Source organism: Aquarana catesbeiana, linkage group LG11 (assembly GCF_042186555.1).
Source record: "Aquarana catesbeiana isolate 2022-GZ linkage group LG11, ASM4218655v1, whole genome shotgun sequence".
NCBI lineage: Eukaryota > Metazoa > Chordata > Amphibia > Anura > Ranidae > Aquarana > Aquarana catesbeiana.
The window spans coordinates 172,081,721-172,095,760 of NC_133334.1; the positions used below are offsets into that span (position 1 = coordinate 172,081,721).

At 46.7% G+C, this 14,040-nt stretch overlaps 1 protein-coding gene across 8 annotated transcripts in view; it reads left to right on the forward strand.

Moving 5' to 3' along the window:
- Nucleotides 1-14,040, forward strand: part of LTBP3 (latent transforming growth factor beta binding protein 3) — a 1,979,464-nt gene that overhangs the window by 793,472 nt on the left and 1,171,952 nt on the right. For all 8 annotated transcript variants that reach the window (XM_073605046.1, XM_073605047.1, XM_073605043.1 and 5 more), the window contains exons 7-8: nucleotides 13,247-13,405; nucleotides 13,577-13,801. In XM_073605046.1, coding sequence (XP_073461147.1) covers nucleotides 13,247-13,405; nucleotides 13,577-13,801 — 384 coding nt within the window. The remainder of the gene's footprint in view (nucleotides 1-13,246; nucleotides 13,406-13,576; nucleotides 13,802-14,040) is intronic.

Genomic DNA, 14,040 nt, shown 5'->3' on the forward strand with positions numbered 1-14,040 from the left:
TCCGCCCGTGTGTACGCGGCTTAACTCATTCAGGAGGGTATGTGGGTCAGGTACCACTGGTGCTCATGGAACCACAGCCTGGTTTACCTTTTGTAGGTCTTGTACTAGTCTCCAGCCTACTGAGGGAGGGGTCTTTTTTACGGGGAACAGAGGAGTATTGCAAGGGTTGTCAGGGCAAGGCCTAATAATACCTGCAGCAAACAGGGAGGATATTACACGTTCTATCCCTTCCTCTGCTTACTTTTTTAAGGGATACTGTGCTTGTTGAGGTCTATGGTGGGATTTAGGAGTGATTGTGACTGGCTGTACTCCTTTCATTAAACCCACATCTGCTGGCCCCATTGACCACAGAGTATTTGGCAAGGAATCAAGTTCAGGGTATGGACTTGGTTCCATAGTCATGAATAGGAATCAGGGTGTAACTGACTCCCATATGTGGGCTCTGGGTACAGTGATTATCGAGCTACCATTTGTTTTTTTACAGAATGCTTTAGCACGGGGACTCCAGAAGACATCATGAAATGGCCCATAGGGCTCCCGGTCCTTAATTTCCTGGCACCCCTTAACAAAAGGGCTAGGTCTTTTCATTGGGCTGCTTTAGGCTTTGCCAGGGAAAGTCACTTCTCTGAATTGTGGTTTTCTTTCAGGAGGTAGGCTACAAGCCATAGCACAGTAACCCTGTTCATTCCAGTACAGATTGGTGAGCTGTAAACTTGACTCTTTTGGTGTGAAGAAGGATCTAGCATAGGGCTTGTCTGGTGCCTTTTCTATTCTAAAGTGCATGGTGCCATGAACTGCCTCTTCTACCTGGAACTGAAACCCTGAGACATCTCTTTAGTCTCTTCACACATTAGGGAAACATAGAGTTTTGAACCTGGATTTGCTAAATTTACATCAAGTGAATAATAGTAATGAGCCTCGTCCTTTGTTTTCGCCTCACTTCCTATTTTCACTTGGAACTTTCTATCCTTTGCACAGATGAATATGTGCATGGCTGACATTAGATCTCTTCCCAATAAGTTAACAGGACATACTGTTGACATTATGACACGTGTAGTTATTTTGACCCCTGTGCCAGGGTCCTCATTGGTGACATAACTTGACAGTGGCTCTCACCCAGTCTTGCCACGCCCTGGACTGTGATGGACTTTTCAGATATAGTAACACAGGGTATATCAGCTGGATGTATCAGGGTTCTAGATGCTCTAGAATCCACCAAAAATTTCACTAGTCTTCCTTTTACCAACAAATCTATCTGGGACAATGATCTGACATAACTCATCTCAGCCAAATATCCCAAACACACATTCTCTAGTCAGTCTTGTTTCCATGCTGGTCCTGGGTTTTCAGGGCAATCTCTAGCAATGTGTCCCTGTCCACCACATGTCCAGCATGTCAATGGCTTAAAACCATCCTGTCTACCTGCTCTTCCCTTTACCCTTATGCCCTCTATCTCTGAGCCTCCCTCTACCTCTTCCTCTTCTCGGGCCTGGGGGTCTACCCTTTAGGGTATATTCTTCCTCTTCTCTTACCCCATTTTCACCTTGCAAAAACTTTTTAACCTTAACATTCTTTTTTTGCCTTTTCTCTAAGATACTTCTCAAAATGCTTAGCCAATGGCAGTACATCTAGTACCCCGGCTGTCCTATATGTCACCATGTACTTAGTAATATAACCACCCAGTTCCTTCTTTAGTCCATTAACAAAAGTGATCTTAAGTTGCTGTTGATAGGCACTGTTTGCATTATCATCTTCTGGCAATCCTGAATACACTTTGAAAATTTCCCTAAGTCTAATTAGGTATTGTTCCACAGTCTCATTTGATTCCTGTGTAGCCATGTTCATTTTTTGCCAATCTGTCCTCTGTACCCATCTAGCTGTGCATCTTTGAAGTAGGGCATCTAACCGGAGAGTAAGATCTGCATGGTCTGGCCCAAGTGGCTCCCTCCACTGGCTGACTGCAGGGGCAGCCTGTAGAGGGTCCCAGTCTCCCTTCACAGTAGCCCAATCTGATCCCAAAATTCTCAATGCTCTCTCTACTTCTATTCCATTTAATCTATAACTGTCTCTCAAACTTCTGATATTTTCCGCAAATTCTCCTGGACCAAGTTTTGGGTGTCTTATATGTTCCGTGGCCTTTTGTACATCACTTTTAGTCCACGGCTGATAAACCATCATAGTGGCGGGATAGTCGCCAACTCCACCTGGTATGGGGTGTCCAGTCCTAGAGTTGGGGACTTCTATCATTGATGCTATAAAGCTACCATCTCCATCTCCTTATCTGCAGGGTGGATGTCTATCCTTATCTTCTCAGTCCAGAAATCTTTTCCCTAGCTTTTTGAGTCCTTCGGCTAGGGTATCCTGTAATGATCTACTCATCTTTTTTTTTTTTTCTTTCAAAAAGGAGAAATAAAAAGGTTTCTTCGCTTTTCCCCTCATTTTACCCCCCCACTCCTCCTCCCCTTCCCCCCCTCCCCCCCCCCGTTGTCACTCACCCGCCGTTCACCCTCACATACACCTTACGCCAGTCTCAACTCGTACCATCCTCACCTCACCTCCTCCTCCGGCCCTACCCCCTCCCACTCCAGCCATGCTTTCCAGATCTTCACAAATTTCTTGTAGTTGCCCCTCTTCTTATAAATGTACTTTTTCCTGCAAATCACCTCCCTTACTGCATTCTCCCATTCCGTCACCGTCGGAGCCTCCTTCCTCTGCCAGTATTGTGCAATGAGCTTTTTCCCCTGAAACAGGCATCTAACTCTTGCCGTCTGAGTATCCCTTGAGGTCCCTCCGTCCCCCATCAGTCCCAGCAGGCACTCTCTCGCCTCCAACCTTTGCGATGTCCCAAACACCAGGTTTATTTTTCCCACCACTCCTTCCCAGTATCTATGCAGTTTGGGGCATCGCCAGAACATGTGGATCAAATCCCCGTTCCCCCCTCCACATCTTTGACACTTCGGGTCGGGTCTCTTACCCCACTTGAATAATTTCAGGGGTGTATAGTATGCCCTATAAGATAAATACAGGTGAGACATCACTTGTGAGGGAGAGAGAGTGACCCTGGGCCCAGATGCCAGGACATACTCCCATTGGTCATCCGACAGTACTCCCACATCTTTTTCCCATTTGATTCTGTTTTTATTTTCCACCGGTCCTTCCTGGGCTACTGCCTTCAAGCATCCATACATATCCGAGATCAACCCCTTCGTGGAGCCTGCATCGATCAGCTTTCTCAAAGAGGCCATTTCGCACCACACTGGCGCCTCCCTCCCAAATTGTGCCTCCAGGGCATGCCTAATTTGCAGATATCTGTAAAATGACCTGTTAGAGATCGCATATTCCTCTACAAGCTCCTGGAAGGACTTCAACCTCCCCGCCCTGTATGCCTGTGCCAGGTAATGAATACCCATTCCTCAAAACGCCCCATTTTTTTAAGCTCATTGAGGCTGTTGTTATCCCAGAGTGGCGAAAATTCTGCAAAACCAATGTATCCCAAGGTTCTCTTGGCTTGTACCCAGACTTTAACCATCATCTGGGTGGTGGGGCAATTAGTACAGAATGAATCTGCCTCTAATCCCTCTACGATTGTATCGTGTCTGGTGTCATTCAACAAAATGCTATCCCCCGCTCCATCTTCTCCTAACCTACTGCTGCCTCCCATTTGTTGCAATTGGGCTGCCAAGAAGTAGCCCCACGGGTCAGGTACTGCCAGGCCACCCTTCCCCTCTGGTCACCGCAGCGCCCGCAACCCGATCCTGGCCACCCCATTTTTCCAAATGAGCTCCCTAAACACACTGTCCATTTTTTTGAACCAATGCTTGGGAATCCAAACGGGAGAGTTCTGCAGGACGTATAAGATTTGGGGTAACCAAACCATTTTAATCAGGTTGCAGCGCCCGGCGACCGAGAGGGGCAGGCGTTTCCACACTTGACACTTCTGCTTCAGCTTTTTCATCAATGGGACTAAATTTCCGGATATGTACTGTCCTGGATCTCTAGTTATATTAATCCCCAAGTATTTCATTTGCCTGACCACTTGAACTTGGGATGCCTGGTGGGGAAGAGGCCCGCTCAGGGCGTCTACGGGCAGGATCACTGATTTCTCCCAGTTAACCAGTAGCCCAGAGAAGGCGCCAAACTCTTTTACTATCCCCATAGCTGTTTCCAGTGAATCCTGCGTATCCGCCAAAAACAGCAGAATGTCATCGGCATACAGGGCCACTTTGTCCACCCCTCTTTTCCTCCTAAACCCTTGTACACCCTGTGCCATCCTCAGAGCAACCGCTAAAGGCTCAATTGCAAGGGCAAAGAGCAGGGGGGACAAGGGACACCCCTGTCTCGTACCCCTGCTCAACTGGAACCACTCTGAACACTGCCCGTTGATTTTCACCTTGGCCCTCGGGTTATTATATAACAGTCTTAACCACTGAGCAAAACCGGGGCCAAACTGATATTCTGCCAACACCTTCCATAGATAATGCCATTCCAGAGAATCGAAGGCCTTGGCTGCGTCTAATGAAAGAATTGCTCTCCTACCGCTGTTTTCTATCGGGATCTGCATATTGAGGTATACCCGTCTTATGTTCGTGCTTGTAGATCTGTTCGGGATGAACCCGGTCTGGTCTGTGTGTATTAGTTTGGGGATTATCTTATTCAGCCTAGCGGCTAGTACTTTGGCCAAGATCTTCACGTTCGAGCACAAGAGCGAGATGGGCCTATATGAAGACATATCTGTTGGGTTCTTCCCTTCTTTTAGCAGGATTATTACTATGGCTTCTGACATAGATGGGGGCAGGGCCCCTTCCTCCCTAGCTCCGTTGAATACCTCCAGTAATAAGGGTAGCAATACCTCCCCGTATTTTTTAAATAATTCTATGGGCAGGCCATCCGGAGCCGCCATGTCTCCAACAGCCCTTTGTAGTTCTTTGAGAGTCAGTGGGGCATCCAACATTTCCTGGTCCTCATTTGATATCGGAATTATCCCCAACCCTTCAAAGAAGCCCTGCATTTCCCCCTCTACGTTCTCCCTGGAGGAGCTATATAGCTTTTCAAAGTATGTCCTGAACTCTTCAATTATTTCTGGGGTATTTTTCCTTATTACTCCTTCCCTCCCCTCAATTGCTGGCACCGCACTCGGGGGGCCGTTTGCCTTAATTATCAGAGACAGGGCTTTCCCAATTCGTTCTCCTTCTCTGAAAAAGCTCCGCCTCTGAAAAGATCTAATCTTCTCCATCTTCTCTCGGAGTACCCTGCTATACTCTTCCTGTCTCCTCACCCAACAGTCATAATTAGCTTGGGTTGGTATTGTCACAAAGTGCGCCTCCGCCCGCCTTGCATTTTCTTTGGCTCCCTGTTCCTCGGCTTGTGACTGTTTTTTAACATAGGCGATTCTCTGAATTAAAACTCCTCGAAGGTATGCCTTCAGGGAGTCCCAAACCACCCTCAGTGGGGCCGAACCTATATTTATATTAATGAACTCTAGCAGCCCCTCCATCATTTTTTTTTCCTCTCCTATAAGTTCAAGCCAAAAAGGGTTAATCTTCCAGCTCCCACTGTTGTATTGCCCCCCTACCTTCACGGAGATAATAACTGGCGTATGGTCCGAGACACCTCTCGGCTCATAAGTTATTTCCTCCACTACGTTTAGCGCCTCCTCGTTGCCCAGTACAAGGTCAATTCTGGATAAGGTGGCATGGGTCCTGGAGTGGCATGAATACTGCCTCTCTCCAGGATGCCTCCTCCTCCAGATATCCACCAGCCCTATTTCGTCACAGTATTGCGAAAGGGGGCTCCTGTTGACCACTCCAGCTCCCTGCCTTGGCGGAAACCTATCTATGCTCCTGTTCATCGTCATATTGAAGTCTCCCAATGCTATTACCGGGGTCCCAGGGAAATCTGCTATGAACTTGGCTAAGTCTTCCATTACTTGCGTGCTAAATGGGGGGGGGGGATATACACATTGGCCAATATGTATCTTTTATTTTCTATTAAGCAAGAGAGAAAGATGTACCTTCCATTTTCATCCAATCTGCTCTGCCCACAGGAGAAAACCAGATCTGTGCTTATCAGTACACTCACCCCTCTTGAATATGATGAGTGAGTGGAATGAAACTGTATGCGAAACTGCTTGTTACTTAAAGTTTCAGTTGTGTCTTTTACCAAATGGGTCTCCTGGAGGCAGAGTATCTTGATGTTCTCCTTTTTAGCTATTGAAAAAATTACCTGCTTTTTGAGTTTATCCTTTATCCCCCTAACGTTCCATGAGCATATATTAATCCGCTTTCCCGTATCCGGGATTCTACCACCCCTTCTTTCGATGCTCATGGGCCGTTAGGTCTAGTGTCTTTGCAATGCTCTGGTCTCTTATCAGACCCTCCCTCGTTGTACATACAGTAGGGGAATATACCATATACCACCCTATCTTTTTCCCGTCCCTTTAAACTGGCAACCTGGATCCACTCACATCCTCTCACAACAACATTCCCTATCTTCCCTCTCTGATTGTGTTCATGCATCTTCCCCCCCACCCCCCACCCCCCATACCCCCTCTCCCACCCGGCCTCCCTCCCTTTCTCCCCCCTCCACCCCCCCTCACCCCCCCACCCACACCCCTCCCCCGTGCCCACTTTTGGGCCTATCCCTAGAGCTTCTATTGTGACCTTCAAAAACCCTTTTGAGGCGTGAGAAAAAGAAAAAAACCGTGAACCAAACCCAGTAGGGAGGGACATTCCCCTTAAGAATATTTGTGCTTATTACTATGTGTGTAATTTGTGTATTTATCTCTATTAGTGTATTATAATTTCATTTATTTTAATCCCCCCCTCCCCCCCTCCCCCACTCCATTCCCAATTTACATCATCAAAAAAAGCAAAAATCCAATAAACCAAAAAAAAGCCGGGGAAGAGTAGGACACCATAGAAAAGGGAAACAAAACAGGCAGAAGTCCCAAAAGACGCCTAACTTCCTTCATCTCGCCTGATTCTCTCTTCATTGTTCTCTAGCCAGGTTGACACTTCATTGGGGGTAGAGAAAAACCTAACCTCCCCCAGAGCTGAGACACGCAATCTTGCTGGGAACAAGAGCACATAATTGATTCTGAGTTGTTGAAGCTTCCGTTTACATTCTCCAAATTTAGCTCTTTGTCTCTGTAGCTCGGGGGAAAAATCTGGGTAGATTGAGATCCTGGCTCCATTATGCTGAATATTCCTCAACTCTCTTGCTTTCTGTAAGATAGTGACTTTATCCCGAAAACATAGAAGCTTAAAAATGAAGGGCCTAGGGTGACCTCCTGGAGCCAAAGCTTTAGGGCCTATTCTGTGTGCGCGCTCAATAGCAAAAGTTTTAGAGAATGAGTCCCTGCCGAGTTTCTCCCTCAGCCAGTCCTCCATAAATTGAATGGGGTTATTCCCCTCACATCCCTCTGGGAGCCCGATTACCCTCAGGTTCTCTCTGCGTAGCCTGTTCTCCATACTGTCCATTTTCTGCAAACAGTCCTTTAATTGAATTTTCATAAGTGCTACCTCTTGTTTTAATGGATACACATCGTCCTCCATTTGGCTAAACCTCTCCTCGAGCGCTGTTGTCCGGGTACAGACTATACGCACTTCCCCCTTAACCGAGAGCAACTCATCTTTAATGCCTTTAAGTTGCTCAGACAGCGCGTTGATTGATTGCTTGCAAGTGTTGACGGCTACAGGAATGTCATGCAGGGATGGCTCTCTCTCATTTACCGGGCTATCCTGGCCTCCCCCTACCGCCCCCTCCAGGCCCAGAACCTGTTGCTTATCCAGGATCCCTCTTGCTGCTGGACCTGCCGATGGTATAACTGATGGTGTAGCTGCCAAAGTCCCATTTTCCTTCGTCTGACTTCTCCTCCCAGGATGGCCCGCTTGTTGTTGCCCCCCCCTATGCTGCTGGGTTTATTAGGGGTTTGATTTGGGGTATGCGCGAAGTGCTCTAGCTTAGTGGCTACTTGGTTCCCCTTCTCCTTAGCACTGTGGGTTCCAAGGGCCCCTGTACCTTGTTGGGCTGGCCCGTCCTCCATCCCCTTCTTTCTTGACATTTCCAATAGTGTTCTGTTAATAACAGCAATGATGTCTTTTTCCTGGTGAGCCTTTATATTAAAGATGTGCTAGATGTGAGTGTGCACACAGCCACTGACTCACCCCTCTGGTGCTCCAGGTGGGATCCTCTGCTTCTTGATGTGCTGGATGTAAATGTGCACACAGCCACTGACTCACCCCTCTGGTGCTCGGTGCGGGATCCTCTGCTGCTTGAGCCCTCCAGGGGGTTTCCAGCGCCGCCTGCTCAATCCCAGGTAACGGCGCCTCCCACTCTCACTGGGACAGGCGCCACCGATGTTTCCCCCGGGAGAGCGCCGTGCAGCTGGTCCGGCTCGGTGCGGCGGCTAGTCACTTCCGCGGCGGCTTCGCTCAACGCTCCGAGCATTCAGCGGCAGGTCTCCTGGATCACACTGCGGCGGATGTCAGTGAAGGAGCGAGGGGGGAGGGCTGGGTTCAGTCACGGCATCCTCTCTCACCTCACCATCCGGTCACGCCCCATCGCTACGATCTACTCATCTTAGTCAGATCTAAGAATGGGCTCCTAGTAAGACCATGAGCACTAGGCTCCAGACTCTGGAGCGACAGGCCAGTGAGAGATGGGTGGAAGCGGAGCTCGGTTTTGTTCAGGGGGAGTGTCCCGTCTAAGGGGGTGGATGTATGTGGAGTAAGAGGGACCACTTCTGGGGCTACATATAGGGGCTGCTGCAGTGGGGCTTGAGGGGGGGACCTTTGGAAAAATATGGTGTTCTCATCTTCCTTGTCTAAGAGGGGGAGGCACCCTTACAACTTCCTCTTAGACACTCCCTGAGCACAAATTCTAGCTTGTTCTAACCAGTTTTGAGCCGCACCCAAATCATACTTTTTTTGTTGCTTAGGTGCAATCTTGCTAATTTTTTCAACTAGTTCTTTACTCCCTTTAACATTAAGCTTGGTATTAAACCAAAACTTCTTTTCCCACTTAGGATGCAGCAGTGAATACAGCGAATTTAGCAGTTGCTGGGTCCTTTTTATGCATAAACTTTTTTTCTCTCCCTCTAAGGGAGTTCCGGGGATGCAGCAGCAGCAGAGACAGGCACATCCCCCTTTACAGATGTTGTTCCCCATGTCTCTGTTTCTTTTGCTTCCATTTTGAGTTTAGAATACAAGACTGGTAATTCCTCTCTCGGACCCTGCCAAAATATATATATATATATATATATATAAATATATATATATATATATATATATATATATATATAACAAACAGAAAGTCAAAACTCCCCAAACAACAGGAAATATAAAAAAACAATTTATACCTTAACCTTTTTCACCACAGAGAGTGCATTTAGTTGAAATAGAAACAGTAAGATTAGTCATCTGATCAGAAATCACTCACACATACATTGCGCGTGCACTCACACAAAAGAGGAAGTACATTTTTAGATGTCCGGACAACTCTAACAATACAGCTCTGACTTACAATATTTCTTCTCTTCTGACAAAACTGTCTTTTTCTACCTAGGCAGAGGACTCCATTCTAGTTACCTTGGCCCCGGTCCAAATGGCCCTGTCTTCAGCACCCCAGAGATTCCTTCTAGAGAATCCTACTGGGGTCACCGGTACTCTTATTCTCTCTCAATTAATGTAATTAAACCAAGAAAGAGCACAAAGAAAAACAACGTGACTAATACTATCACTATCATATATAGGAAAAATCACCGCTACACAAAGACCACAAAATGCTGCTATTTCACCTACAATTATAAGCCAAAAGAAAGATTCTTACCTTACTTGGAGCAGGAGAACAATATCTACGGGTAACGGATCTGGACCTCAGACCAAATATCCGGTCTCCGATTGGCCCCTCTTTAGGTCATTCTGGAGGTCCATGGACAATGGCACCCGATGGTCAGATCCCAGACGAGCCTCCACGATGTCAAGAAAATCTCCTTAGGTCAATCAAGACTCCCAGTCTGTAGCAAGGAAGAAGCTTTTTTCATAGGTATCAATTCAAGCGAGGAGTCATACCCCGTGACCATGGGCTCAGCCTTTAATAGTAGTAAAAAGATGAATTTACAGGAGTCATAAGTCTCTAGGTGTAGGCTGGCAGCTCATTGGACTTAACTTTATTGTCTGTGTCAAACCTTACAATCTTAGACTATTACCATATATAAGAGAAAAACAACGCTTGAGTGTGTGCAGGATATAATCGCCGTCTTGCAATACTTCTTAAGTGCCCTTAATTAAGCCTATAAGATGGAGAACAGGCACAAACAGGTCTTGATAATTACAGCACAGCTACACTGACAGTCTGCAGGAGCCTGACATTGCACCCACTAATTCAATTGTTCATGACAGGGCCGGATTAACCTAGGGACTAGTGGAGCTGCAGCTCCAGGCCCTTCCCTCAATATAGGCCCATGCCAGTGGCTTGTCAATATCTGTGTGCCTTTCTGAAGGAAGAGGAGCCCTCTGTGCACACATAACAAGAGTTAATCAGTGCAGCCGAGTCCTGTCTCTGCCGATGCCTGACTCCTATCACAAGATCTGTTACACTTACACAGATCCTCAGTGTCTTGGAGCTGTCTGGGGGAGGGGCACTGATGTCATCCTAACCAGCAGGAGCCCGGGAGGAAGGGCATCTCCCATGCTATTGAGAGAAGGTTAGTAAACTCGTTAGGGGAAGTGTTGTATAATTATTGTTCTAGGGGACAGACTGCTGCTCCCCCCCATGCAATGTGCTCTCTTGGGCCCAGTGCCCACCATGTAATGTGCAGTGCATTGCAATGTCCACCATGTAATGTGCAGTGCCCACCATGTCATGTGCTGTGCATTGCAGTGCCCACCATGCACTGTGGTGTGCCCACCATGTCATGTACTGTGCATTTCAGTGCCCACCATGTAATGTGCAGTGCCCACCATGTTGTGCTGTGCCTTGCAGTGCCCACCATGTCATGTGCTGTGCCCACCATGTCATGCCATGGGCATTGCAGTGCCTCCATGTAATGTGATGTGCCCACTATGTCATTTGCTGTGCATTGCAGTGCCCCCATGTAATGTGATGTGCCCACTATGTCATGTGCTGTGCATTGCAGTGCTCACTATGTTATGTGCAGTGCCCACCATGTCATGTGCTTTACATTGCAGTGCCCACCATGTCATGTGCTTTACATTGTAGTGCCCACCATGTAATGTGCATTGCATTGCTCTTCATGTGATGTGCAGTGCCCACTATGTCGTGCTGTGCCTTGCAGTGCCCACCATGTAATGTGCAGTGCCCACCATGTCGTGCTGTGCTTTGCAGTGCCCACCATGTCATGTGCTGTGCACACCATGTAATGTGCAGTGCCCACCATGTCATGTGTCATGCAGTGCCCACCATGTCATGTGCAATGCCCACCATGTCATGTGTTGTGCCTTGCAATGCCCGCTATGTAATTTGCAGTGCCCACCATGTAATGTGCTGTGCCATTCAGAACCACCATGTCATCTGCAGTTTCTTACATGTAATGTGCAGTGCCCATCTTGTCACATGCATTGCCCACCATGAAATGTGCTGTGCCCATCATGTTATGTGCTGTGCCATGCAGTGCCCACCATGTAATGCACTGTGCCCACCACGTCATGTGCTGTGCCATGCAGTGCCCACCATGTAATGTGCTGTACCCACCATGTAATGTGCTGTGCCATGCAGTGCCCACCATGTCATGTGCAGTGCCCACCATGTCATGTGCTGTGCCCACCATGTTATGTGCTGTGCCATGCAGTGCCTACCATGTAATATGCTGTACCCACCATGTAATGTGCTGTACATTGTCCACCATGGCATGTGCCGTGCAGTACCCACAATGGAATGTGCTGTGCAGGGCTCACCATGTCATGTGCGGTGTCCACCATTTAATGTGCTGTGCTCACAAAGTAATGTGCTGTGCTGTGTCGTACATGCCTACCATGTAATGTGCTGTATAGGGCTGTGCCCACCGTGTAATATGCTGTGCCATGCTCACTACTGAATGTGCTGTGCAGTGCCCACTATCTTGTGTTGAGTCCACCATGTAATGTGCTGTGCTTTGCCCACCATTAAATGTGCTGTATTCATGTATCCACCATGTAATGTGTTGTGCCAACCATGTAATGTACTGTACTATTTCCCCCCGTGTAATGTACTCTGCTGTACTCTACTCTGCCCCCACAGACCCACCCCCTCACTCTCACTCCCCCTCTCTCTCTTTTTCACCCCTCACCCCCCCTCTCTCTCATCCCCTCTCTTTCACCCCGTTCTCTCTCTCACCCCCTTCAACCCCCTCTTTCCTACCACCCTCTCTCTCTTTCACCCTCTCTCTATTCCCCTTTTTCTCACCCCCCCCCCTCTCTCTTGTCCCCTCTCTCTCACCCTCACTCTCTCATTCACCCCCTTTCTCTCTCTTTCCTCCTCCCTCTCATCCCCTCTCTTTCAGCCCCCTATCTCCCTACCCCGCCCCCCCTCTCTCTCAACCACTCTCTCACACCCCTCTCTCTCTTTAATTTAATTTGTTTTAACAAAAAATTGTTTGCGTTTGCATTTTATTTATTTTCATAAAAAGGCCCACCAAAATTCTTAGCACCAGGCCCATGATGCTCTTAATCCGGCCCTGGTTCATGATATAGTAACACGGGTGGCACATCTCTCTCACATATAGCAAAAACATACAGAATACCTCATTAAGATAGATGGAATGTTCTTCCACTCATGCCACAACTCACTATAACTTCTCTTTCAGGTATAAACCAATTTATTTCAATTAAAAAAAGGGTTTACAATCACTTTAAGTTCTGTTCCCTGTCATCAAGCTGCCAAATGTCAAAACATCAGTGGACAACAGAGACTCTTACATTTAAATTCTGCTCTTGGGTTTAATGCTAAGAGGAGGCAGGGCTGAATCTCACCTTGGGCAGAACATATTCAGGACCCCCCCCCCCCTTATACATCCTTGGCATAGGATTCAAGCACTAGGACTTCATTATTGACTTAAAGTTTCAAACAGATATTTCCAGGCACCATAAGTCACCACTGTTTCTAACTCTAAACAAGATTTTGCTAATGTTTTAGGCATTATATACATGAATGAAATGTTCAGTTTGATTCTCTTTAGCAAGAAAAGCAATAAAAAGAAAGTGACACTACTTTGTTGAAAGTTAGACTGAACACTTACTCTTTCTCACAGAGGAGAAGTCTGATGTGAAAAGTCTCTGCTACAGGCTTGTTGGAACGGATGGACAGTGCCAGCATCCTATTTCTATCCGAATGACCCAACAGCTGTGTTGCTGTAGTGTGGGAAAAGCATGGGGACCTCATTGTGAAGTTTGTCCTGCAGAGGGGACAGGTAGGGATTATGCACTTAAAGGTTGTTGTAATTTAAAGATACATTTATGAAAAATGAACATCTTTATCACTGATTTTATATTGCTTTAAAAATACATTATAAATACTTTAATGCAGTTTTTAAAATTGTGTTTTCTCTCAGCCCTGTTAATCATTTTTCATTACGGTGCAGCCTATTTTACAGAGATTTGCCCAGCTGGGAAAGGTTACCATATATTCAGTACTCATCACACATTTATGATTCAAGGACAGAGTGATATTACTCTTCATTTGCAGCCAGATTTGGGTGACCAACAGGCCCTTCCTCCAAGACCTCTTGATGTGGTCCCACCTCCAAACATATTGGAACTACATCCACCTCAAAAGATATCTGAGCTTGATTCCTCTGAAGGACAGCGTAAGTTATCTTCATATAACATTTATACAGTAATCCAAATTTAAATCTAAAGCGTGTATACAGCCTTTAAGAAAAAATTAATTTACTCTATAGCTGCTCTGTAACTGAAGTGCAAATATCAAAAGAAAAGATCAGTAGGTGTTTTAGTATCATATAGGTAATACACTAAGTATGCAGAACAGAGTATTGTGTAAAGGAACAATCAGATAAGTGCGTTGCAGAACAGATAAGTACTGTAT